The sequence below is a fragment of the Diadema antillarum genome, unplaced genomic scaffold (genome assembly GCF_040938485.1).
Source record: "Diadema antillarum isolate AM-2024a unplaced genomic scaffold, OU_Dant_1.0 seq00000338_RagTag, whole genome shotgun sequence".
In the NCBI taxonomy this organism is placed as follows: Eukaryota; Metazoa; Echinodermata; class Echinoidea; order Diadematoida; family Diadematidae; genus Diadema; species Diadema antillarum.
Genome location: NW_027271351.1, coordinates 1920305 through 1947484, shown reverse-complemented (window position 1 = coordinate 1947484; position 27180 = coordinate 1920305). Strand labels below are relative to the sequence as shown.

The 27180-nt window shown below is 39.7% G+C and overlaps 1 protein-coding gene across 1 annotated transcript in view; it reads right to left on the bottom strand.

Annotated features, from left to right (window-relative positions):
* Positions 1–1654: 1654 nt before the first annotated feature.
* LOC139730844 (coronin-2B-like) overlaps positions 1655–27180 on the bottom strand; it is a 104437-nt gene continuing 78911 nt past the window's right edge. Inside the window, exons 3-11 of the mRNA XM_071641715.1 lie at positions 25532–25735; positions 22167–22283; positions 19456–19605; positions 10729–10893; positions 9726–9845; positions 9028–9132; positions 7771–7980; positions 5671–6873; positions 1655–3226 (exon numbers count right to left, since the gene is read on the bottom strand). Coding sequence (XP_071497816.1) covers positions 3098–3226; positions 5671–6873; positions 7771–7980; positions 9028–9132; positions 9726–9845; positions 10729–10893; positions 19456–19605; positions 22167–22283; positions 25532–25735 — 2403 coding nt within the window. The 3' untranslated portion in view covers positions 1655–3097. The remainder of the gene's footprint in view (positions 3227–5670; positions 6874–7770; positions 7981–9027; positions 9133–9725; positions 9846–10728; positions 10894–19455; positions 19606–22166; positions 22284–25531; positions 25736–27180) is intronic.

Here is a 27180-nt window from a genome sequence, read left to right as displayed (position 1 = left end):
AATTGTGGACAAGTCTAAATCAAACCAAAACATTTTTTGGAATGTTATGGGAATGCCCTGTGGTTAAAAAAACAAAGAAATAAACAAACAAACAACAAATTTTAAACCAGTGCATTTTAATCCTTTTCTGAACAAAGTGTCCATTCTGGTATGTCATATTCACTGAAGCGCAGCTAATCCAGGAATGTATTGCATAAGATGTAATACAATGTAGACAATGATATGTGTGCTTCAAAAATGCACATTCACTCTCAATTTGGCAGAAAACAGCCAGTCACAGAGATGCTGATGCTGCTGCTGCTGATGATGATAATGATGATGATGATGATGATGATGATGATGATGATGATGATGATAATGATAATGATGATGATGATGATGATGATGATGATGATGATAATGATGATGATGATAATCACTGGATAGTTAATGGAGGTGACAATGACAACAAATTTATATTTTGGAAATGAAATGAACAAAGTGGAGCATTCACATCTATGAACATCACATCAAGAACATAAAGAAATATTCATAATTGGGAAATTATAATGTGTCGGCAGACACAAAAATCATGGTACGCTTGCAACTGATGATACTTTTCATACTCAAAGTCAATGATAAAGATGATTATGATGATGATGATGATGATGGTGATGATGATGGTAATGATGATGATGATGGTGATGATGATGATGATGATGATGATGGTGGTGGTGGTGGTCGACTTTAGTCGCAACAATTAGAACAATGAAGAAACGTTGAAGAGATGATGGTAATGGTGGACGCAAATACAAACACAAATCTACAGAATGAGTTAAACAAACCTTCATAACGTACTGTAACACATAAACATATCCACAGCAAAAGCATGATGTCATCATGCACTAAGATTACCACCTACTAGCCACAAACTAGTCCTTCAATCTTCCCTGCAAAGTGAAGACATGCTCCTATGTAACAGCAAGTTGGACTGATGTGTGTCATGGAAATCTAACTGCGACATTTTCTGCCAATTTCGCAACCCCATGGCCCTATGACAAGACAGGAGAGATACATATAATTTGATAATGCCTCTTGTCAGCTCTGCAGCAAAACACCTACATTGCAAATGGTTGCTTTCTTTCAGCATCATTATTTCATGCACTTCAGTTTTAGCTAGAGTGTTAGAGCTAGAAAAGGAAGAGCTGTGCCTCTGTAATGGCAAGAGATGAACAGTAAGAACCGATGTTGTGACTCATGCAATCACCGTGCATGTGGTCCCACCTGATCATAATTCTGTCATGCCACTGTCATCCAGTCACGAACCTCACGACAAATATCCACTACGGACAACGTGACCGCATGATTGGGCAAGACTTCCTGAAATATCTCTTTATCTCAAGATTCGCATGTATTCTTCAGAACCAAATCCAGAGAGGTATGACCAACTTTGTGCTCCCAATGCATAGAGTGACTAAAACAGCCCTTTGCGATTTGCTGCTTATTACTACCTCAAGTTGTAGGTCTATGCATAATAGGTACATGTATCTGTCTCAAAAACCAATGAGACTCCTATGATCTTTTAAAATGACAAAATATCAGCATGAAGTCAAAACTAGCCCCAAGCATATCAATATTCACAAAGCTTCATCGCAGACTTACTGTCTAGCTCTGTCTTCTGCATTGAAGCATTGTTAGATGCATGAAGCAAATGCTTGGTGATAAAACTAAAATAAGAAATGTTAACATGATTGTCAATTGCAGTTGTGACTTGAAACAAAATCATCATCATTGACTAACAGTTGTAAGTTTGGTAATTTTTTCTTCCCCCCAAGACAAAATAACCCTTGATTGCAATGCCTTCTTCACAGATATTTCAGAAGAATCCAAACTGAAACATTCCCAGCAACCAGCGAGGACACTTGCGGATACATACATTTCAGTGAGGTATATGCAGAAAGACTTTATAGATTAAAAACACACAAACAAAGAAACACAAAACAAACATAAAAAGATCTAGAAATGCAGAAACAAAAAAGAAAACCATAACACAACAGAATGATACAAAACAAAACAATTCATTTCCATCCATATGGCTCACTGTACGCACACTTCTTTTTCGAGGGATGAAATTTTTAAATAGTCTCTTCCACTTTAGACTAAAGCTGTATCCTTACATGATCAAACCAATTAACATACTGGTATTAAAGCAAATCTAATGGATGCAGAGCAAATCATGAAAGCAGATGTACACACGTAGGGATGCAATCATGAGTATCACAAGAATCACTCCATTGATGCATTCTTTGACACACTCCTTGGTATATTGGCAATGGAGTGTTTATGAGTTTTTGGTTGTTCGTTTTCTTTTTGGCAATGGCATTGAGTGAGATGTTACAGCAGTAAAAGCTACCCGTTGTACTAACTCGGTTTCATAATGAAATCATAAAATCCTGTCGCATCTTTGCATCAAATAAAAGTGAAAGACACGCAGAAAGAGGAAGAGGAATTTTCCTCGACTGCTAAAATGAAAAGAATATCTTATCCTATTTTCCTTGCTCGCATCAACCACCCACCCACAAAAAACCAAACACAGCTACAATGATCACTGACAAAAGAGAAAACAACAATATGGCATGGTCCCTTTATATTCCACAAAAGAGTTTGCATGGCACTGTAAATAGTGTGAACTTGTAAAATACAAAACAGCAACACCATGAACATCACAATGATATAGGGTGTGATGGCACTACCCTGCATCAATTCATATCCTTCAAACAGCAGCAACTCTATATCAAACCATTTTTTAACTTTCACCTGCTTCATACCGTTGGAGATTTGAGCACTACTAACGGATCAGCAATCACTCTGGACATAAAAACATCAGAACACTCAAACAAACGTCTTTTTCCGTCTTCCGAGCAACGTATTCTACACGACGATGCAGCTAACACCCACAAAGAAAGCGTCCACTGCAACGCCTCCCATAGCCCGCGAAGAAGCTCGGAGTACATCTTTGTCGCCGCCTTCCACTGCTCCCGTGCACGAGTGTCCTCCGACCCACTCTCGCGATGCCCTCTCCTACCTAGCCAACGCATCAGTCCCTCCTCCTCCTTCATCACGCGTTGGACTCGTTGGTCAGTGACTCTATCTCCCTCTCCAGCTGCCGTATCCTCTGGTCCTTGAGGAGGAGTTTGGACTTGAGCTGCTTGATGTCCTCCTGCTGCCTGAGGTAGGCCTTGCGCAGCTGCAGCCAGATTGGAAAGAGGGGCAAAAAGATGATGGTGAGGAGGAATATATGAGAACACGTTTAAAGGTCCTGTTTACCAGTGGGAGTAGTGATCTAAAAATGTTCCGAGTTATCACATCTGATGCATATCAGTAGGTCAGTTATATCACAAAACATCCTACCACACAAAAATTTTGCAATAAAGCCTTAAAATTAAAGGGTGTGTACAGTTCTGGTTGAGGTGAGGATTTAGCTTTTAACCCGTTGAGGACGGTTTGATTTTGCTACAACACGAATTTCCCATAGATGCTTGCCCGAGTATACTCGGGACTCGTCCTCAATGGGTTAACATTTTGCGAGATATTCAGAAACCACTCCTAAGGGGTATCAAAAGTTTATTTGATGAAAATCAGTTTTGAAATGGCTGAGATATCAAAAAACAAGGTGAAACAAAGAGATCCTAATAAAAGGCATGGCCTGTCGCCTTTTATTATTATCACTTTTTTTGGTAACTCAGCCATTTGAAAACAAATTTTCATCAAATAAACGTTGAATCCTTCTTAAAATTACATGCTCTTTCATATTTCTAAAGAGGTTTCTCATTATCTCACTTAGGAATGTTCAAAACATGAATCCCCACCTCAACCAGTACTGTGCAGTCCCTTTAAGGAGATATCACTATTTTTCTCAATAAACCATAACTGTAGACGGTTTACTCCAGAAACAATTCTATTATAACTATCGTTCACAATTTGTATATTTAACAATACTTAACATTAATTATACTGATTAACATTTTTACATTGGCTGTTTCTATCCCTAACTCACATTTTAGAACTATAAAGCTGGGTTTTTGTTTCATCTGCAAATGGTAAATAATGATTTTAACATACAAGAAATAGCTTCGACTTAGAAGAAAATTCAACTTATAAGGGATTAAAATCAAAGGAATACAAAGAGAAGAGGACTTGAAAAGACCTTCAACTTACAATGTAGGCAATTATTTGACTTATGCGAGGTCGACTTAAGTAAGGTTGACTGTACTGTATAAGCTATATACGTGTATCTAGTGAGTTTAATTTTTCACCAGTCTGGACTTCCCGACAATTTCGTGAGTGGTTGAACTCACACTCATGGAGTACAGTTAATAGATTAAAGGGATAGTACAGTATTGGTGGAGATGAGAATTGGGCTTTTAAATTTTTGCGAGATACCAAGAAAACACTTATTATATAGTACAGAGCATACCATTTTAAGAGGAATTCAAAGTTTATTCAATGAAAATCGGGTTTGGAATGACTGAAACATCCAAAAACAAAGTAAAACAAAGCGATCGTGATAAAGTGTGGGTCCCACACTTTAGTAGAATCGCTCTTTTTTGATATCTCAGACATTTCAAAACCAATTTTCATCAAATAAACGTTGAATTCCTCATAGAATTACATGCTCTTTCATATTTCATAAAAGGTTTCTGATTATCTCACCAAAAAATGTTAGAAACCTGAAATTAGTTCTCAACCAAAACTATACGATCCCTTTAAGAAATAAGCGTGCACATCACATTCATGTTGGGATCAAAGTTATTACTTTCGCATGTTGTAAAATTCACGAATAGCACCAGACTTGTGAAATTTGCAAAAATAAAACCTGTGAAATATGTAACAAATATAGTACATGGGGCTGCCAACCTCTGCATGGCAAATCAAAAACTGATGTCCAGTAAAAAGGAAAAAAAGAAGAAATTATTTCTTTATCTATCTTTTGTAGTCCAAATGAAATTTTGCTTTTAACATAGGAAAGGAGTGTATACTTGGCATGTTCTGTCAAACTTAATAAGAAAAAAAAATTCACTTCAAAAACAAATTTTGTTTCTTTTAATGGAGAAAAAACAACAACACAAACATACCATCTACTGTCATTACATATCAGTTGAAAAGTCTTCAGAGTCACACAGCGATATTTATATCGCAAATGTTATAATCATGGAACTCACAGATATATACACAGAGAGATCTTGAACAATTGTAAATGCAGATATACACTACCTGAGAAATAGCTCAAACTTATTCCTATCATGACAGATTGGAAGCATTTGGATTGAGACAGCTGTAGAAGCCATTCCAGTAAGGCTACGAAATACAGGGGTCTTCATCTAACAAACTGAGCAAACAAGCGAGGACAATCCACTTTTAACCCTTGCAGTGCTTTATGCAATGATTGGCAAATCAGCTCGGGTGCTTTCTTTGCCTATGGGCAAAGATGTCGAGATGTCATCAATGAGCAGAGATTTCTTAATCTCTCTAATTCCTACACTCAAACCATGGTCTCCTGTTGACCTGAGCCATTGTTCGGCCTGAGTGGACTGTCATACCTGCAATAACTTCAAATTTACAGAGATTAAGTGAATGCTAATGAGGATGCCTGGCAAGCTTTGCCCAAAGTGCCTAGAAAGGGTTACTAACCTGGTCCATGCCCATGTCTTTGGATGTCAGCAAAGGTTCATCATCCAAGTTTCTCCTGTCTCCATTGCTGCTGAGGGTGAACCTGGTTGCAATGCTGCTGGCCATAGATGAGTAGCCCCTCTCGTCAGATACACTGGCACTGCGTCGGTTGGTATCTGTGAGGCTTGGTGCCCTCATTGGCTCAGCCGAGGACATGCTCATCTGACGCCGAGTGGTGCTGTCTGAGACATTCGGAGCACGCCTGGATGGGCTTCCGCTACCGATGGATGGTTGCCGGGTGGGGCTCATGTTGATGCGGAAGACCTCCCTGCCCTCGTGGGTCAGCGAGCGCTCCACCTCAAAGTCGTCCGAGGTCGATGACAGTGGCGACCGGAAGCTGGGGGAAGATCTTGCGTCGTCCTGCCGCTGCTCTGGGTGCACCTCGATCTCACCGCTGGACGACCGGCTGCTCGTATCCAGCTGCCGGAAAGGATGGTCGCGCAGTTTGCGGCTGTCCCCCCTCGAGAAGCTGCCCACCTGGGATGGACTGCTGTTGCGGCTCTCCGCTTCCCGATTCTTCCAGTGGGCGAAGATTGATGACCTCGAAGACGTTGTCGATGCTGTTGACGAGGATGTCGACAGTTCATTTTCCTGATCCTGCTTCTGCTGATCGACCGACGACCTCCTGGCATTGGTATCCTTTTCCAGGAGCTCACGTTCAGACTTCTCCTTGATAGAGTTTGTCTCAGAGTCCTCTCTCTTGATGTTGATGTTCTCCTTCTCAAGCAAGAGCATCGTCTCCGTCACAGGCCCACTGACGGGCTGAATCTCAGGCTCCGACTTGTTGATGCCTGTCACAATCGCAGTGGGCTTGTTGCCAATCATGGTCGAGGATGCAGTTGGTAACGTTGACGACGACAATGACAGAGGTTGCGAAGATGATTGCGATGCGGATGACGAGGAGGATAATGATGACGATGTGAAGGATGATGAGGTCGACGATGAGGCAGGTTTTGGAATGTTGTCACTGCTCTTGACGGAGGACTCCCGGAGGGGAACTTTGGCTGGAGTCGGAGCTGGCGGGAAGGAGCTGATGGGCCTTGCCACTCCACCCAGGGAGAGAAGGTGGGGCGGAGCGTCGATTCCAGAGACCCACTCCTCAGCTGTGAGGGCAGGCTGGTCACTTGCTGTGTCTGGGTAGAGGTCAGCCTGAAATGCTTCTCCCTGGACAAAGGTGAATATATAAAAAGCAAAAAAAAAAAAAACATAAGGAATATGAAATATGGACACTTGAGACAGTTTGCCTTTGTGTATTCAAGTCAGACTCCCCAATCTCAACTTTCGTTCATCGCTTATCTCTATGGAGATGTAGTCTTTCTAAATATGGCTTTCCATGGCATTCACCCACCACTTCTTGCATTGCTTATGACATACCAACTTCATAATTTTTATTAAGAATTTGCTAAAATTGGAACGTGAAGTATGATTTCTAATTACATAGAAGCTGATAAAATAAAATCACAGGTGGAGCACAACAGCCATGATATTAACAACATCAGAAGTCAGACAATACTTTCGCTCCAGTTTCCTGCTTTTCTGGGCATCCTCTTGACTTGGTAGACATATTGAAACTAAGGCAACTTATATTAACATTCTGGCTTTCAGTATTGCTGGCCTCAGTTTGTACATACACTTGTCAGGGGGAAGAGGGGATGAGTGGGCGTGGCCGACGTGGCTCTGCACTTTGGAAGGGGAAAATTCCCTAACTAAGGCCGTGATTTGGCTCAGTCAGTAGTGAATTTGCCCCCTAATCCACAAGATCCGGATTCGATTCCCAAGTCTAATTCTGTGTAATCATACAATCCCCTCTGGTACGAGGCAAAACACTCTGCCCCTCAGACAGGACAGAAAATGGATGTCCAATATGTGAGAGAGTCACAACTCATGCACGGAATAGATCCCGCTTCATTCGTTCATCGCCGAGAGCAGGTTGCAGTGGTCTGTCTCATATCCAACTGGACCCCATGGAAGACCAGCTAGTGTAGCTGCATACGGGCTATCCAGCGATCTTCCCAGATGGAAATGAAACAAACAAACAAACAAACAAACAAACTGACTGACCTTCCTGGGTACAATCATGGAGATGGGTTCGCAGAGGTTCTTGCTGGCGTGGAGCTTGTAGAATCGCACCACCTCGTTGATCTTGGTGTCCACGCCACGCTTGGGCATGTAGCCCAGCCCGCGCTGGGGACCGGACGTCTGAAACTGGTTCAGGTAGAAAAAGTGTGGCGGCTCAGGCAGGATCTCATAGTATAGCAGACTTGAGTCGCCCTGCGGAACAAAAATAATTAGTGAACAATCACATACATTGTAATAATCTTTCCACATTGCTGAGAAATCCAAGATTGATATACTCAAAACACACATGTCCATGTAACAGATTCAGTACTGTCGCAGCTAGAAGTCATTAAGTACTAAACTGGAATGATTCTTCAATCTTGCACAAGGACCAAATACAACATCAAGATATCCATGTGAATAATACTGTAGGAGTGTGCAAACCAAACTAGGTATCACAACTCTCAAAGTTTGATTTGAATCTGTATTTATGTCCACATCTGAACAACAATACATCAACTGAAAGAAGAGCAGTCTCTTTGGAGTGATGGTGTCATTAGAGTTTGACATAAATTGGATTCACACTGGAACAGCTTCAGATTATCCTCACCTATCATCTTCATGGTAAAATGATAGTCACGAAATCTAGTATGTTTCATTTAAATCTTTGCATTCATCCTGATTGTAGGTGAAGTTACGTCCTCCATCTCTCAACCAGACCTCCCAACCATTCTGACTGAAATATAGGGATGATTTGGCTCCAAAGTAGTAAAGAAAAGCATTTTCTCTAGGAGTGTGTATTAAAATTATCAAGAAAAATAGGAAACTCCTACAGAAACAAGAACTGAGGAAGGTCAAAATTCAGAATTTTTCCTCCAAATTTAGAATGGTTGGGAGATCTGCCTCCATACCCACACTATAAAAAAAAAGTAACTCATAATTCAGTTTAAAAAATACCTTTCAAGGTGTATGTGTGCGAGTGTGTTTTGTTTTTATGGATTGGGTTGGATTATATTTTGTTTTGTTTTGACTGTTTACAAACAAACAAACAAACAAACAAACAAACAAACCCTCACACTGGAATTTTTACATTCTTGACCTCTTGTACTTGGGTAAAATCTTGTCTCTAGAATATGCTCAAATAGCAGCTACAACAAACACGTTTGTAACACCAAAGAGAAACTGCGCATTCTGTTTTCAAGTATTTCTTTGCTATAATTTCCTCCCCCCCCCCTTCATCAATAACACTCTTTATCTTACCTTGCCCCCGATGTACAGGACGTTGCAGTCAGGGTCGTAGTAGGGGAAGAGAATGCCAGTTCCTGCACTGAGGGGTATATTCGCAATAGGAGCACTCAGATCGTCCTACATGTGAGGAAGTGATGAACAGGCAAAAAACAGCTCTTTAACTGGTTGGTGGTACACAGTACACTGCTACATACATGGTGCACCACACATGATGTACCACGTACACACATGGTGTATCACATATGGTGTATCGCATATGGTGTACATCACACATGGTGTATCACACATGGTGTACCACACATGGTGTATCACACATGGTGTATCACACATGGTATATCACACAAGGTGTATCACACATGGTGTATCGCACACGGTGTACCACACAGGGCATACCACACATGGTGTTAACATAAACCACAGTTAACCTTGTAAAATGTAAGGATGTCTCCTGTGTTATCACTGCCCTTGGGTTGTGATCACAATAGTTAGAACCTTTGTAAATCACATACATAGGCTTTGACAACATATGAAGACAAGCTACATTCCCCCTACACTCCCCACCCCCCCCCCAAGAAAAATGACAATTAAGACAAAGAAATGAATGAAAAGCACTAACTGAACCTCAAAGAAACCACAATGATCTTAATTAGCTATAAACTTTTAAAAAAAAAAATCCATGAACAAATTCATAAATCCTGAGGATTTCTCACCTGATCCCAGAGGAAGACTTGACGTTCTGAGGAGCGAGTGGAACCCACTGAGATGAGGCGTCCGGTGTCGCCGGCGTAGACACACTTTGCACTTTTACTTCCTTGGTGACCTTTTCCTTCCTGCATTCACAACAACAACAACAACCAAATTCTTGATACAATTAAGACATTCTTGATACAATTAAGACATCAGACAAGAAGCACATTACTGCCACACAAATCTGACTCGCCGTATCATCATCTAATTAGCATAGATGTGGTTGATTGAAACCATAACCACCAGTTTGCCCAAGATGTGTGGCATTCCACAGAAACTGCTACCATTCTCTTTGATTTATTTTATTCTATTTGTCACAGTCAGCTAGAACACAGTGGCATTGATGAACGGACTAATTTAGCTATAACACACATTTTCCCTAGACACCTGCCCAAATATACTCAGGACTAGTCTTCCATAGGTTAAGTGTACAAGACCACATCTTGAGCTTAAAGGACAAATCCACCTTCATATGCATGTGGATTAAGTGAATGCAGCAATCTGTTCAAAAATTATTAAGTTTTGAAGTTTCAGTGCCGCCATTGGTATGATGTCACATGCATAAAACAATACCAGGAAAATTTCACAAAATTTCATTTTTTGAAAAAAGTACACATTCCCTCAACTCGCTAATGATGTATTTTAAGGGTAATATTAGTCCCCCTGCCTTCTGAAAGAGGCAAGCCAGTGCTCTGTTACAATGCGAGGGAAGTGAAAATGTGTGGAAATTTCTTTGTATTTTCTTTACATCGTTCTGTGCATGTGACATCACAAGCTGTAGTAGTCTTCTCATCCAGCAGTGACTGTGCAGAAACTTCAAAAATTCATGAATTCATTTTGAATGGATTGTCCAATTTTTCTCAATCTTTCACTGACATGTTCTACTAATATTGCTGCACTACTCAATCCTTATGTATATGAAGGTGATTTAAAACCTTTGATGCTGAATGTTCCCGATCCACCCACCTGTGTCACGACCCCTGACCTGGGGTCAATGATCCTGATGATCTTGTCCTTGCAGGTGGTGGCAATGCGGCTGCCGTCCCAGTTGAAGGAGAGGCAGAAGATGATGTCTGGGTGGCAGTCAATCTTGAACACAATCTCTTCTGTGCGCACATTCCATATTAAGAGCTGGAAGAACCAGGTGAAGATAAAGACAAATAGCATTCAGTGCTTGAATTTGGAGGTCACTTCTGTTGCATTTTCAATTATTTTTTTTATCTATTTATTTCTTTACTCTACTGCAATTAAAAGTGTGTGCTTATCTACTGTGTTTGTGTACTGAAAGAACAATGTAAAGATGTACCCTGCATAAAAAGACCATATCGAAAGGTTTATGATGTACACAAATTCTATCACTTACACATAGCAAGACCATAATGACGGTAACGAGAAACACACTAGGCATAATAAAGCTGCATAAAAGACCCACTGCAATATCGTGGGAGCTAATAAGAGGCTTTGCTTATTCATTGAGTAAGAGGTACAGAGAATGGTGAAATTTGTATTCTCCTTCAGGCAGCAGTATTCAGAATTCAAAGACATCCTTGGGGTGTTTCATAAAGCTGTTCTTAAAGTTACGAATGACTTAAGAATGACTGGTGATCAGTTCTGATGTGCTATACTCAGAATTTCAATAATTCAGCACAAGAACGGATCACCAGTCGTTAAGTCATTCGTAACTTTAAGAACAGCTTTATGAAGCACCCCCCTTGTCTTGTAAAATAACATCCATAGCTTGCACGTCAGACGTTATGAAACCATGAATGTCAATAATCTAACAACTGGACGATATTTTGTTTGCTGGTGATAATCATATGTATTAATTCTTCAGTTGCTCCCCCACTAATTCTGTCCAATATGCATAGGACATGCTCCAGATACTAGTACAATTGAAATTATGCGAATCAAACAGGATTCTCTATCAATTTCTCAGTCTTGCCACGAACCAATCGTCTGGAACAAATGAGTTTGTCTGTCGCGTGACGAAGACAGTGCATAAATGCAATGTTTGCGGCATGCCAATACTCATGCATCAATGCTCACATTCAAGTTGTGCTACCACCATCACAATAACAACATTAAAACAATTCTCACACAGAAATTACCCAGTATGATGAGATATGTCTCCTAATCACATGGCATTATGAATCTTGGATTATAATATAAGCTAACGCTGGTGATTAATTTTGTTCCTGGGATGGGCCTCATCCCCTCTAAATTCCCTTAACCCCTCCTGTCTATGACATTCTGAAATTTGCAAAGTGCATCCACCCTAAAAATATTGTGGTATTACATACCATAGTAATTTGTTGTCACCATTCTCATTGGCAAAATACCATGGTAATGGATACTCTTGTATTTCAGATGGTACTATTCTCATTCACAAAATACCATGGTATATTTCTTGCCCAAAAGTATACCTCTCTGAGGTAAGCACTGTGCATACACATATCTCATTGAACCCATTGAGGACGAGTCCCGAGTATACTCAGGCAGGTGTCTCTGGGAAATGCGTGTTGTAGCAAAATCAGTCCGTCCTCAACAGGTTAAGGGGAAAAGACAGGAATAATGTCAGGTTGCATGAGAAATAAACAGCAGTGTAGTGGGTGGTATTTCGCGACACTATTCAAACTCAAAGTTACATGTGTTTGAATTGCCACCCTACATACCATGGTATTTCACGAGGTATTTCTGTTCACATTATGAAATACCGCTGGGGTAATACTGCAGTGTTTCCCTATAAGTGTGAATGGCTCTATAGACTTTTTACAGACCCCACAGTTTAACCTGGATCTCAATAAGCAATGGTTTGATTTTGTCATCAGTGACACCCCTGAGATGAGTATGATGCTCAATGGACCATGGAAAGCCATCTACGATCTCTTGCAGTCTCCTCAGAGTCCTAGCATTACATCTAACAAAGTAACCCTTCTTCATTCTTATTCATATGATATGGTATCTATATGTATATCATATATCTATCTATATATCTATCTATATATTTATTTATCTATCTATCTATATCTATCTATCTACATGTATCTATCTATCTATCTATCTATAACTATCTATCTACATGTATCTATTTGTATATGAAAAATATCAATTAACTTTTTGTTTTTTATAACTGCTGATGATATCATAAATTGTGCATTGAGTATTTACAGTAAATAGATCTGAACCTGTTTTCTTTGTCTCTACACAATATGAAATTTTAAACAGATAAATATCATTTTGCATCTTTATCAGAGATTTGAATTTGACTTCACCCTGTATGGGTTGTTTGCATCTGGCAGAAAATCTCAAGAATGAGGGGAAGCGATCAAGTGAGAAGATCGACCATCTTTTGGTAGAAAGGGCCAAGAACTGGCCACCACCCCTGGAAGGACCGACTCACTGATGACCGAAACTTTGGTAGTTTGTAGAGTCAGAAGGTGATCTCAGGTGGACAGGGTGAATAAACATGCCCCTTTTCTGAGCAGGCATACGGGTCTCTCCCCCGGGAAAAATCTTGGAACTAGGTCTGTGTGAATACCGAAAGGTAGAGGCCTGGGAACTCTCTCCAAGAGGTCCAAAGTCTTCTTTCAACTTATTTTACTTTTTAAAGAAAACATCATCCAACTTCCCAGAAATGAAATTGCTCAGCAGTAGAGCTTCATTTCTGAATATGATTGACTGTGACAGTAGGGAACCACACCATAACAGCAGCACAAAAGAAAACACAAAATATTGTATTTTTCTCACATGCTGGACACTCATTAAAAGGGTGCTAGGCAACCACCCTTGCATTCCACAAACCACCAAAAAGAACACCCATATAAAAAATGTGGTTTTGTTTTGTTTTTGTATTTCAGAAATACCACTGGTTCTTTGACAGAAGTTGCTTTGCATAAACTGTATATCTTCAAAAAAAAAATGAAAAGCCAAATCCAAAGTGCATTTTTAATATAAAAAAAAACCAAAAACCTGTTTTGCTTGTTATTCATTCATTCATTCATTCGTTCAATCATTTGCCAATGAAACTTTTTTGTTGTTGGTTGCATGACCCTTCCCATTTTGACACACACAAGCAAGAGGGAACGATCACTTTCATTCATGTCCTGCACCTGTTACTAGGAGGTTCAGCAACCTACCAAGGAGCAGCAACAGGTCGCACAAGCTAAACAATAAAACCTGAAATTTACAATGGCAAGCCTATCCTGAGGATTTCATCTTCTTTTTTCGCAGGTTTTTCTGCCAGTGTGAATGGCATACATAAAAATACCCTCTTGGGGTTATTTCTAATGTTGTCTTTTTGTTTTTGCTTTTTAACTAAGGGGGAGACAAAAAGGTTACTAGTGTCTGTGAGTCCACAGACCGAATTTGAGATTATCACGAAAATGTTTCAAGTCACGTCTCCTTTTCATATCTCGGTAAAAAACTAATAATTCATCAATGTCAGTTGTGGGATGCGAGTGGATTGTGTTTCATGACAAATGGTGGTGGAGGCTAAAAAAGAGGGGGGGGGGGGGGAGGGAGGGGGATGGTAAGAAAAGGCATTTTTTATTCCTTTTTTCTTTAATTCTCACAGATTGATGAGCTTCCATGACTGATGTGCTTTTTGGATGATCCAGTTTCCATTCAGCTGTGGCCATATGCAAATTACAATACACTTCTCACTCAAACCTCCAGTCTCTCACGCTAAAGTCCTATCCATCCTACCAGTCAGTGGCTGCAAAAGCTGTTGATAGGCCTACTCCCCGATACCCCAAAACGGCATCCCACACACGAACACTTCTTATGTGCTGATACTGCCTTCATCTCTGCTAAGGATTCATACCATAACAAACAGAACATCAGACCAACGGGTTGTCACTGTTGTTAATTCCAATTGCCCAGACCCTAACCCTTCTATGATTTGAGCTGGGTGGAATATACAGTATATATATACAGGGCTCGACACTAAGGGTGGCCCGGTGGCCCGGTGGCCCAGTGGCCCGACCACCAAAACCGCACGTCGGGCCACCAAAATTTCAGAAATGAAGAATTCGTTAGCCTGATTGGGCCATCAAAAGAGGTCAGATGTTTGCCTTTGGGCCACCAAAAATAAAAGTTAGTGTGGAGCCCTGATATATATATATATATATATATATATATATATATATATATATATATATATGTATACGCCAAGTAGAAATGTGTCTCCTTACAAAATCCATGCAGGGGTTTACTCATAGTGAGTAGAAAAAAAAAAAGTGAGAAAAGCTTGATGTCAAATGTATGACTCAGTCCAAAATGGGAGTTCACAGTTGGCATGCTACACACCCTTCATCTACAACACAAGTGGGAACACTTAACCGATAGCTCTCAATAATATTCATCAAGATTCTACTCGGTTCTCCTTCCGACCACACTGGCAGGGTTACAAACCTCAGGAAATCAGGAAACCAGTGACCCCCATGAAGTGACAGATCCAGTTTTCACAGGGGAGTCCCATATGGCATCTCTTTCAAGCTTGGGATCAACAAATAATGTTTTCATTAGAATACTGTAAAACCATGAATTTTCACCAGCATGAAACTTCCATGAATTTCACGAGTAGCCAAAATTTGAAAAAAGTAAAATGCATGCGAAGGGTTTGTCTACACTATGCATTGAATGCCAGTGACAATTTGCAAAAGGTTCCTACTGTGAAAAAAAGGCTGTCGGCTCCAATTTACAAAAGTTTCATGCCGCGAATGTTTTTGGTTATACATTAATCTGGATATTCTATTTGAAAGCTTCCATCAATTCCAGTATCTTCACAACCAAAGAATCTATCGATATTCATCATTTGCATCGTATTTCTCGGCAACGGAAAAGTGAAATAATTCTTGCAATGTGTTGCTCAATATCAAAGTCAGAAACCACTCTGATTTTACCAGACATCTGTTTTGCAGGTGACGAATTAAAAAGACGGGGGGGGGGGGGGGGGGGGGGGGGGGGGTTGAAGCAGGGAGAGAGGGACAGAACGGAAGGAGGGAAGGAGGGAAGACAACAAGAAATGTGTCAAATATTAAAGATTGTGTGATATGTACAGGAGTTACAGGTTATGTGAAAGGAAATAGATGATGTGCTTTCCAGGAAAATGATGGAGATTTGATAACTGGATGGGGAATTTTAAGGAGTAAATCAAGCACAAGATAAATGCAGCAAAATATATCTGACTGGAACAGGGGCAGAGAGAGAGAATGAGAAAGGCAGTCTATGGGGTAACAAGAGAGAGCAAAAGGAAATCTAAATGTCTGTAATTAAAGATGTTTGTATGTAGTCCATCCAAAGGTAATTACAGTTTGATGAGGCAAGAACATGTGAGGGGCTGGACAGGGGAAGAGAGAGAGGGCATTAGTGCTATAGAAAAGGATAGGAGAGAGAAATGGAAGAAGATGGCAAGGATCAAGATTGGAACACAAGCACTCACACACACACACACACACACACACACACACACACACACATACTCACACACAAACAAACAAACAAGAATGGGGGAAGGAAGATATTTCCTTTTCAAGCAAATTGCAAATGCCAGTCAATTTATCGGTCTGGGGCATGAAATTTATATCACCCTGAGTCTTTTTTTTCTTTAATGATTTTAATACTTCTTGAAACATACGTCTTTTTTTTCTCTCTCTCTCCCCCTCTCCAATCTCCCCTCTCCCCTCTCCCTCTCTCTCTATACTGTCTCTTTCACATCCTGTCTCCCTCTCTATTTCAAGTCTTTCCTGTCTAATTTTTTTTCTCTCTCTACCCCACCCCCCTGCCCCGCCCCCAAAGATCTCAGAATCTACAGATGGTTCTTTTCTAGTAGCCCAATCCCTCCCCTCCCTCGCCCCCAACTGACGATGGCCAGCAAACTCAGCTTTTGAGTGGAGGTGGGTGAGGATCCCCTCCATATCAAAATTGGCAATGCCGATTTTGGACAAGTCTACTGCTGTGTTTGGTCAGTGACAATGCCATTTGGTGCTAAGGGTGACTCATATTAAAGGGAATGTATTGTACACAGACCATGTATTGCAAAGGTTGGCAAATGAAATCTCTGCGGGGAATCTCCATAGCACTTCGGAAAACGCTCGCACAACAGGCTCTCATTCAAGCTGAGAAAACTTTCGAGCAGTTACGGACGTCCTTTGACCAACTTCCCCGTCTTCATGCTGGATTTGTACCGTAATGCACTTCGGTGCACATATTTGCCTTGCTGATGGGCAATTCCATTCTAGCAGGCTTGCACTAGTCGTGATTTTCATACAATTGTATGTACTAAAGATTGCAGCAAATCCAGATTGATTCAATCACAGAACCATATCATCTACCGATTGATTCCCTTTAAAGCTTCCTCTAACAAGACATTTTAGAGGATGGGTTTTTGGTTTGAAATTCCTGAGTTAACGAGGCAAGCAAAACAGAAAACATCTACCCTGAAATAATCATTAATGTAATTTCCTGTTCATCTTTCTCCTCTTCTATCTCTTCTATTTCTTCTCTTATGTCTATTATGTTCGATTTCCTCTCGTTCTACTTCTATTTGTCTTTTCTTCCCCTTCCCCTTCTCTTTTCCATTTTCCTTCCATCTCTTCATCTCCTCCTTTTTCTCCTTCTATTTATCTCTATTTTCCCTTATCACTTATTATGTTTCCTTCTTTTCCTTCTCCTTCTTAATCTTCTCCCCCTCTCTTTTTTCCCTTTCTTTCCCTTCTTCTCTTCCCTATACATCCAGGCACAAAGAAATCCTGGAGCATCCTGTCATGAATCTTTGGCAGCTTTCCAGTTAATTATTTATCAAACCTTACAGCCACCCAATGGATTCCTCTGAATGTGCATCATGAGAGTTCATACAGAGTTTACACAATTCATGTCATAGTATGCCAAACTAAACACATCTAGGAAATCAGGTCATACATTTTGTTATAGGACTAGACCCTCCAGTACCTAGAAATTTGTGGCTATGTCAAACTGTGCTCTCTGCAGGAAGTGGTAAATTTCAAAAAATTTTGCACAACTTGCTGAGAAAAACAGACTACCCCCTTTCATACACACCCTAAATCCACAGACTTTGAATATTGGTAACTGCGAAGCATTTCAAAACAGTTCAATCTTGTACGTGGATACACATAAAAAATTTAAACTCTCGCAATAATCATTGCGATGTGAAAAATCAACCCAGTTTTAAAAAAAACAAACAACTCTTGCAATAATTTGCCCAATGCAGTGTGTGAGAATCCATGACACAAAAATAAATTCCTTTAATCCCATAATGCAACTCTCCACAATTAGGACTGTCACACAATCAGGTATCCCCTGTCATACTCCAGGCAATGTTTCAGCATGCACAGTCCAAACATTTAAACCACATTATTTTGCAGTCAAGTGAATTTCTTTTGCTGTGTGTGAACGTAGCAAATAAAATCGATTTTCGCACCGCGATGCCACATCCAATAACTCTCACATGTGTGAATGCTGCTGGTGAGAATTCATGGAGAGTTAACTGACAGAACAGTGACACACGCACAATATGAACCAAGAAAACAAACACGTGTTTAACACATCACGTTGCGCATACACATATACTGTAAAAGTGGAAATTTTTGCGGTGTCAAAATTTTCGCGCATTTCGCGCAACCAGAAGCCAGCGCGAAAATAAAAGCACGTGAATATTTTTGCTTGCCACATGTTCGTGTACTTGGTGTCTTGATTCCGCGGAATTAAAAACACGCGAAACTCTTCTCACCCGGCAAAGCGCGAAAAATCAGTCGCGCGAAAATATCCACTTTTACAGTACACACATACCAATCCAGAAAGGTGGCTGTGGGCCATTTCAGCATCTCAAGGGGTACCATCAAAACAGGGGCAGCCTCTATTTATGTGCTGGGGTTGCCATGGAGATTTCTTGGTGCCAAAATATCACGAAAAACATGTATTCCTGTGGGAGAGTGGTGTGTGATTCAGCACACAATGGCGACGGAAGTTTGCCATGACGAGATGATCCTAAGGACTTGTGACAATTTTATCTCACCATCACAACGTCCCAGATACGTAACCAGAAAGAGTCAATATACTCCTCAAATTGCGAGGATGCATGAAATTGTTTGTCATGTCTGACATTTGGGCAGATCATGAGAACTGATGCCTCTGTGCTGGTCACACTAGAGACAGAAAGCTGGGGCTCCGAACTTAACAGCAAGTTGTAGATCTTTGTAGCCACAGCACAGCCAGGGACTCTTGAGATATGACTTTCCCTCTATTTCTCCAAACACTGTTAAGTTATCAACTTTTATCACTAAAGCTGGTCTACAATGTCTTTTGAAACAATGTCACATACATCTTGTCAGTTTTAATATGAAAAACTGAAAGATTCTGAACTTGATCCTAGATCTTTAGCATAAGCTACTTGTTCCTAACATCGTGGGCATTGTGTGGTGCACTCGCTCACAGCCATAACTAACTGACACTCAACTATTCCAACACCAAACCAACTTTTAATGAAATGAAAAAGAGTGTACAATGTATGTATTCATACATATTTGTTCTTTCACTAAAATGGCATATATACCCAAGGGGTGTGGTTAATACACAGGTATGGTTAATAGTAATACGGCTGCTGCAACTGTGTTGCATGAGTATTAAAGTCCGCTCTCGTTACATTGCACCCGAGTTTCAAATCGCCGTCCCTACCTGCCGATCGTAGCCAGTGCTGGCAAGGATGTTCTTGGCTGTAGGGTGCCACTCGATGCAGTTGCACCTGCGGGTGTGGCTGTTGAGGACGTGTTTGGGGGTCTCCATGTTCTCCTGTAAACCCCCCTCTGGAATATTCCATATTCGCACCTGAGATATGAACGAAAGGAAAGAAACTTGTGAGTCATCCTATACGACATGAGGTGCAATTTGGTCTCTGTACTGTACTGTATATACTATATATTTAGCAAGTCTATAAATTTTCATGAATAGGGATTTCCTGACGATTCTGCGAGTAGTTAACTTCACGATCGTGGAGAACTGTACTGAACAGAAAAATGTATAGGTGTGCGTCACATTCATAATGGGGATCAGAGTCATCATTTTTATGTGTCTTTAATTTCGTGACTAGCACCCGACTCGTGAAATTCGCGAAAATAAAAACCTCGCGAAATATTTGGCGTATACAATATGTCAACAAAGAAGGAGAATGCTACCAATGATATACACTGCAACGCGAGTCATAAGTATACAAATAACACACATCCACGAGGCCGTTTGTAAGAAATACCCACACAAGGTACTGTTGGAACAGTCTAACATATATGCCTCAGGCAATAGCGGAAGGTGTTTGGACTCTTATAAAGGTACCGTGTGTGGGCAATGATACTCATGCCCAGACAAAGATAATGTGCATTACTTGTTTTATAAAATAATACAGCAGATCCTTGTAGTTTGATAAATGACCCTCATCTTAAAGTCCATATGTTACTAAATCTACATCTAACTTAAAACAATGACATCTCGCCTGGTCACCATTGCGACATGACAAGCTAGCGAATGAGCAGTCATTACACTTTAATGGTGACCGGTCATAAGCAAAACTATGTGTTTGGCAAAATAATTGCCTGGTCAAGTGAATGCTCTCAACCAATCATTTCATAAGGATCTGCTCTACAGTTTTATATTAAGCTTTTGATAACAGTAATTAAACTTTCCATGGTGAGTGCTTGGTGGGTAGAGAGTTTCCTCTTTCACATCATATGGAACTCCAAGTGGTGGAAATGGAAAACTCTCAACCAACAAGTTAAATGTTTATTATATTCCACATACTAAGAATGTTGCAGAAGGATTGGTCCAGAGCTGATCACGTGATGAAGCGTAGTTTTACCCATCACATCACCTGAGAAGAAAAGTTCGTTACACTCTATGTGGATAGTCCCTTTTGTTTCGCTGATCTCCACACAGTCCTGACGCAAGATGAGTATGCGCGAAATGAAAGTGCGTTGCACCTAGGTCACTTGATAGTACACAGTGCAACGCACTTTCACTTCGGTGCCATGCAGTGCGCGCAGCAAATTCATTGTTTTGTCATCTACGCGCACATGTAGTCTAAGCCTTAATGATACCTAAAGACAGCTAAAACGGTTTCAGATGTGGAATAAAATGGGAATTTCTAGGACCCTAGATGTGGAATATAAAGCAAATAATCAACTTTTAGTTTCAGGCAATGAGACAAACTATCACTTCCTCGGCGATCTGAGTGTGTACGCTATCTTTCCTCAGCTGCGCTTCGGAAAGATAGCTACATCCAGATCACCTCAGAAGTGATAGTTTGTTCCATCACCTTCACCAACGTTGATTATTTGCTTACTATAGTACAGTAGGATATGTATTTTTTTACAGTTATTGACAGATATTTTTCCCATCAACACACCACATCCAAGGAATACATTACTGTATACGCCGAATATTTCGCAGGGTTATTATTTTTGCGAATTTCACGAGTCAGGTGCTATTTGCAAAATTTAAGACATGTGGAAATAATGACTCTGATCCCGATATGAATGTAACACACACATATACAAATTTGTCTGTTCAGTACAGTATTCCACAATCGAGAATTTAATCACTTGCAAAATCATCAGGAAGTCCCGATTCGCAAAAATTTAGACTCGCTAAATATATGGCATATACAGTATCAGGTTTTTTTTGTTTTTTTTTATAACATGCCATAACAACATCATATGACAGGAAGATAAAAAGAAGGTGAATTATGTTATCACAATGATCCTGAGTGAATTGCATTTATTCAACAGTATACCACTTTGCAGAATAGCACAGAAACATACCATGCTATGCCCATTTGTGTCAAGTGTGGCAGCGATAATGTCTGCTGATAGGGAATGATTTCACACAAGGCAATTTTCACTGTCTTAATATATTGCATTGATATGGCAGGGCTGCACACTAACCCATTTTTTCTACTAGTCTGACCTGTCTGTCAGAACAAGTAGGTACCCAGATTTTCTATTTTTTACTGGTCCATTCCTGAAAAAGTTACTGGTCCGACAGTGATTTTTACTGGTCAGGAACATGCCAAGGCAGTTTTAACTTATGTTGAATGTTCATCGCTCTTGCAGGATCTGGTATTCTACCATGCACGGGTTTACAAGTGTATGGAAAGCTCTAAAAAAAAACAACAAACAACTTTTTTTTTTTTTTTTTTTTTTTTTTGGGGGGGGGGGGGGAAATATTTGATTACGAAGTATCCATGTATTCAGAATTTATTTTCCATTGTGCCATATGATATCCATGCCACAGGAGTGTGTCATGAGAGCTGCGTCTAGATGACAACGGGCCGATATTTCTCCGAGGGGAAAGTGTGATTTACACAGGCTACAAGAAGCCATGCGACTCATCCCACTTGCCTTGCCATCTTCCGCAGCCGAGGCGATGATGTGGTCGTCGAAGGGATCCCACTTGATATCCATCACGGCGCCCGTGTGACCGCACACCTTGTTGAAGTTAAGCCCAACGCGACCAACCTGCCAGCGAAACGGAGAGAGAGAGAAGCAACATGACAAGTGGGAGGGTACGATCTACAGCCAAAATGAGTCAGACGACTGCATACAAATAATGATTAAAAACTTATGTCCTTACTGGCAAAACCCTATGAATTATCAGTACACGAAAGTGTATATCCACTGTATAGCATTCTTCTATTTTCAGATGATGTTTTACACAGACAGTCTTAAGGGGAGAATTTCAGACTAGTTAAAAGGTAGTCTGAAAAGAAAGATTAAAATATGACAAGCACAGGAGCAAAAATTTGGTCAAAATCAGATCGAACATAAGGAAGTTACAAAATTTTGAAGATTCAATAATTTTGGCAAAACAGTTCTTGAATAGATGATACCAGTATGTAAATGAGTGAGCTGATGATGTCATCACCTCACAATTATCTATAGATTATGTAAAAAAAAAAAATGATGAAAATTCAACTCTTCTGCTAAAAAAGTGTAATGTCATTCCTTGTTGAATATCTTCCAAATCATGATCAGACAAATATATGATATGAGAATGGGGCATAATTGTGTTTGAACGAAAAAGTGGAAATTTCTAAATTCTATGTACAAACTGTATGGCAATTTGTGACGAGATGACATCATCAATTCAACATTTGACTGTTCCAGAACTGTTTCATGAAAATTATCGAAACTTCTCAATTTCACATCTTCCTTAACTTTCATCCGACCTTGATGAAATTTTTATTGTTGTCTATAAAAAAAGTTTCTCTTTCTTTTCTGACGAATTTTCAAATGGTCTGGAATTCCCCATTAAACTGCAAAGTCCATGGGGTATTTTGCTGTAGAAATTATTGTCTCATCCTCCTCAATTTGCAACTCTGATTTTTGCTCTTTTCTCTCACAAAAAAAAAATTGTGGAAGTGGTTAAATTCATTAACTCTAAACAAAACCAGTAAAGAGGTAATGAAACTTTCAATTTGAAAAAAAAGAAGAAGAAAGAAATCTTCTTCCTTTAAAATGTACTGTCAATGTATAAGGATCAGTTATGAATATATATAGATAGCAGTTTAGAGGCTTATGAAAATTATGTTACTGAAACAAACAATTAATATCAACAAATAATACAGAGCTCCAATGGAAGAGAATTTTTCACTCTACACTACCTTATGAAAAACTGACAATGATTGGTAAAACTTCTAATGACAAGACATGGCACTAAACCACAGAAAAGGTGTTTCGGGACTGGATGGGTTAAATCTGGAATCTCACAGGGGCAATAGCAGCAGCAACCTGTCCATAAAGCTCCCATAGTTGTATTTCCTGGTGAATTTGTCAAGTTGGCATTCACAAGTCATATCTGTCTTTGATTTTTTAACGAAACAAATTAGTTTTTTTTCACTGACACACCTGGATTGTCAAAAGTCAAACTAGTCTGAATGTAGAATTGTCATTTACAGCTGTGTTCTTTGCTATTACATTCATCTTATCTGGTGTCGAACCACATCAAGGATTGTCAAACAAAAAAAAAAAATCAAACAACTGAAGTCTGCAGGGAAGTATTGTATATGATGTACTTTTGCTTTCATCTGTTTATCTTTTATTCATTCAACCTCCTGTACTATGGAAAACACACATCATAATTATGACCAAAAAAAGAAAAATCAAATTATGTGTAGTAATCTAACTCTGCAATAATTCCAAGGAAAATGGCACATTATTGGTTGGTAATTGCCTTACATCACAAATTTTGTTATGAAAACGTTATCATATCTCAAACTGTTTCAGAAACTGTGAAACTCTGAATTTGATGTGATTCTTCTCAGCAAATATTATATTGTAACTACCTAAAACTTAGCTGTGCCTAATCTTGTACCTCACTATGATTTTGATATTGTTCTTTTCCAAACTGCACAATTTTTCCTCTCTTCTGAACACCGAGAGAAAAAAAATCTAATATGTTTAAGAAAGTTGAACTGCTCATCCCTTTATGACATTCCCTTCTCAAAAATGGAAACCAAGCACAAGATCATAGAAAGCGCAAAGATACAGGTAATTAGAAACAAAATTTGGAGTGTTCTGACATAATTTGTCAACACCCTTTTTCTGTGGTGTTTCAACACTACTCGAGGAGAGCGCATGCATTCATCATGCAACCGAAAAGTTTTCCCAGGGTGTACAATGTGTGGCATCCGTAAATAAACTTCTAATTTTGGACAACGGTCGATTGTAGCACAAGGGGACAGCAGCGTGCTCGGTGTAATTGATCGGCTGTCTGACAAAAAGCAAACCTTCACATTACTCCGTTGCTCTGTCGAGTGCCTACGGAGAAAGAAAACATTTGCGCACATGTGCTCAATCAAGTTAATAGCTACGCATCTGGCCGACCAACTGGGAACAGCTGGCGTCCCAGAACGTGTGGTTAACTTATCAAGGCGCTGGGTAGGTCCTGATTACGCATCACTCATCTGTTGCATTGTCGAGTAATGACCTGGAATCTAATTTTCACATTTGTTTATTTGTTGTTGTTGTTATGTTTGTTTGTTTTTTTTTTGATGGGGGGGGGGGGGCTCTTTGTATTCACTGAAGTAGTTGCTACATTAGGACCAAACCTCTAAATAAAGTGGTTGTCACAAATCACCTTTGTTGAGAAATTGAAGGTATATGCATAAAATATGGAATTTTGTAAAACTGGTCTATTTTGTATATGCTGATTTCTCTGTCTGATTACAAGGTAAAGACATCAATATCTTTGAAAAATTTATGGAATGACCTAGTGATGTATGTTAACTCAATTGGTTAATGTGATTCCCAAATTAAGGAGGTTTTTAAATTTTGTCAGAACATGAAGGGATACTTAACTTTTAATGGAAACTCCTGCAGAATGAGGAGGCCCATTCACATGTAGTATCAAAACTAACATATTTTAAATATTGATTTTTGAAATATATTGCAAACACTTGCTCTTGTTATTGACACATATACACACACACACACAAATAACTAATAAACTATGATCATACTAATTTTTTTTTTTTTTTTAAAGTTTGCAATGATTTGACTCAGAGTGCATGAACAGCATGCAAACAAACATTTTTGACATTCTAATACCATGATCCAACTCGCTGAACTAAGCCCTAGGTGAAGGCGCCTGGTTATTGATTGGGCACACTCAGTTTAGAGATTTGAATAAAGCAGTTTGGTTTCAGTCAAATACATTTTGTTTTTTGGCCAAAGTGTAAATGATGGGAAAATAAAAGGAGACTTACACGCTCAAGAGGAATGACGATGAAGGACCCGCCACCAGCAGACTCCGTGACGATGGCGAGAAACTTGGGGTTGACAGCACAGAAATTGTTGTCGTGTGCGTTGCGGCTGATGTTGATGCCATCGTAACACTTCTCCCGTCTGAAGGGCTTGCCGAACACGTGCCGAAACTTGGAGTGCCGCAACTGCTTGAACCCTGGCATGTCCTGCACGAGATTCATGACAAGAACAGACATGAAAGTGATTACATATATCTGTTGGAATAGAATCTGCTGCTTGTTACTTTCTTCCTACTGTTGCTGGAACATTGAATATGTAGTGGTGTGGACATATTCATGAATTATCTGCACTTTCTTGAACTCGTGCCAGAAAAAAAGGAGAATGCACTAATTCTCAGGGGAGAAACGGGAATACGAAAACAAATACTCTCATCCACAAAATCATGAACAAGCGTAACTTACTGAAGTTGGCCCAGCATGCAAGGATTTCCAAAGTTTCAGTGATTACAGTGTATGTTTGCACCCTTGAATATACTCTTTTCCTCCTTTCCTGCTCAAACGTGCAGAAGTGATGTCCAATTGCATATTATACACCATTCCTGATTGACGAACTGTTAAAAGGTTTCTCAGCATTCGACACAAATCAAGAGTCAAAGCGTTGTTGATCAGCACTGGTGTTTAAAGCTGCACTTACTGGCTGGGATACCAACCCAGACCTCAACATATCATCACTGTGCTGTTAGTAGCACAATATGCAACATAGCAAATCAAGCAGTGCACATACAGTATGGGGCATGATGTTGATGGGAACACAGATGCATGACAAATGCAATCATTGACCATACATGTATATGCATCATTTACCATTATTTACAAAAGAAAGCACGCTGCAATATACCAGGTAGGCCTACAGTTGAAAGTGCAATATGCAAATCTCACAACCACAGCTGTAGAGCGGATGACACTTTAGGTTCCTAGTGAAATTTCATCCTCATACATCTCACAGCATCCAAACACATCTAGGATAACACTGCCTCTGAATTTCCCAAAGGAGAACTATTAAATCCATGCAATCTTCTCTCATAGGTGGGTCTCATCAACAGCATAAACAGGAAATACCTGTCATCAGTGTAACATCTACCATAAATCACATCAAATTACATCTCAGGTCGTGATACATTACTTGAAAGACGGTAAACAGTGTTACATTTCTTACTTGGAATCTTTGTGACCGACACCATCATCATTTTGAAAGGAATACTCTTTAATAAGCAAAACACAGAGGAGGTTTCATAAAGATATAGCTCAGTAAAAACTCTTGAGGAGGACAGGCCACATCAGGAAATATTGTCACATTCAGATCATGCTGGTCAATGTCGTGTTTGCAAGCTTGGTATAGCCTTACACCTTCACGTGACAGGGGAAAAAGTCTTTCCGATGAAATAAATTCCATCAGGAAAGAAAGAAAAAAAAAACAGTCCTCAAAATCCTTACTGCTTCGAATAGTTGCAGCCCAAGAATTGATTTATATGTATATCTGGTGTACCTTATTGTGTTTGCAGTTTGTGCATCTACATAATAAACACCAATAGTGCTATAGAAACTAGATACTGAGAGATGTTGGACAAAGTAGTGTGATTCCATGTCTTCGG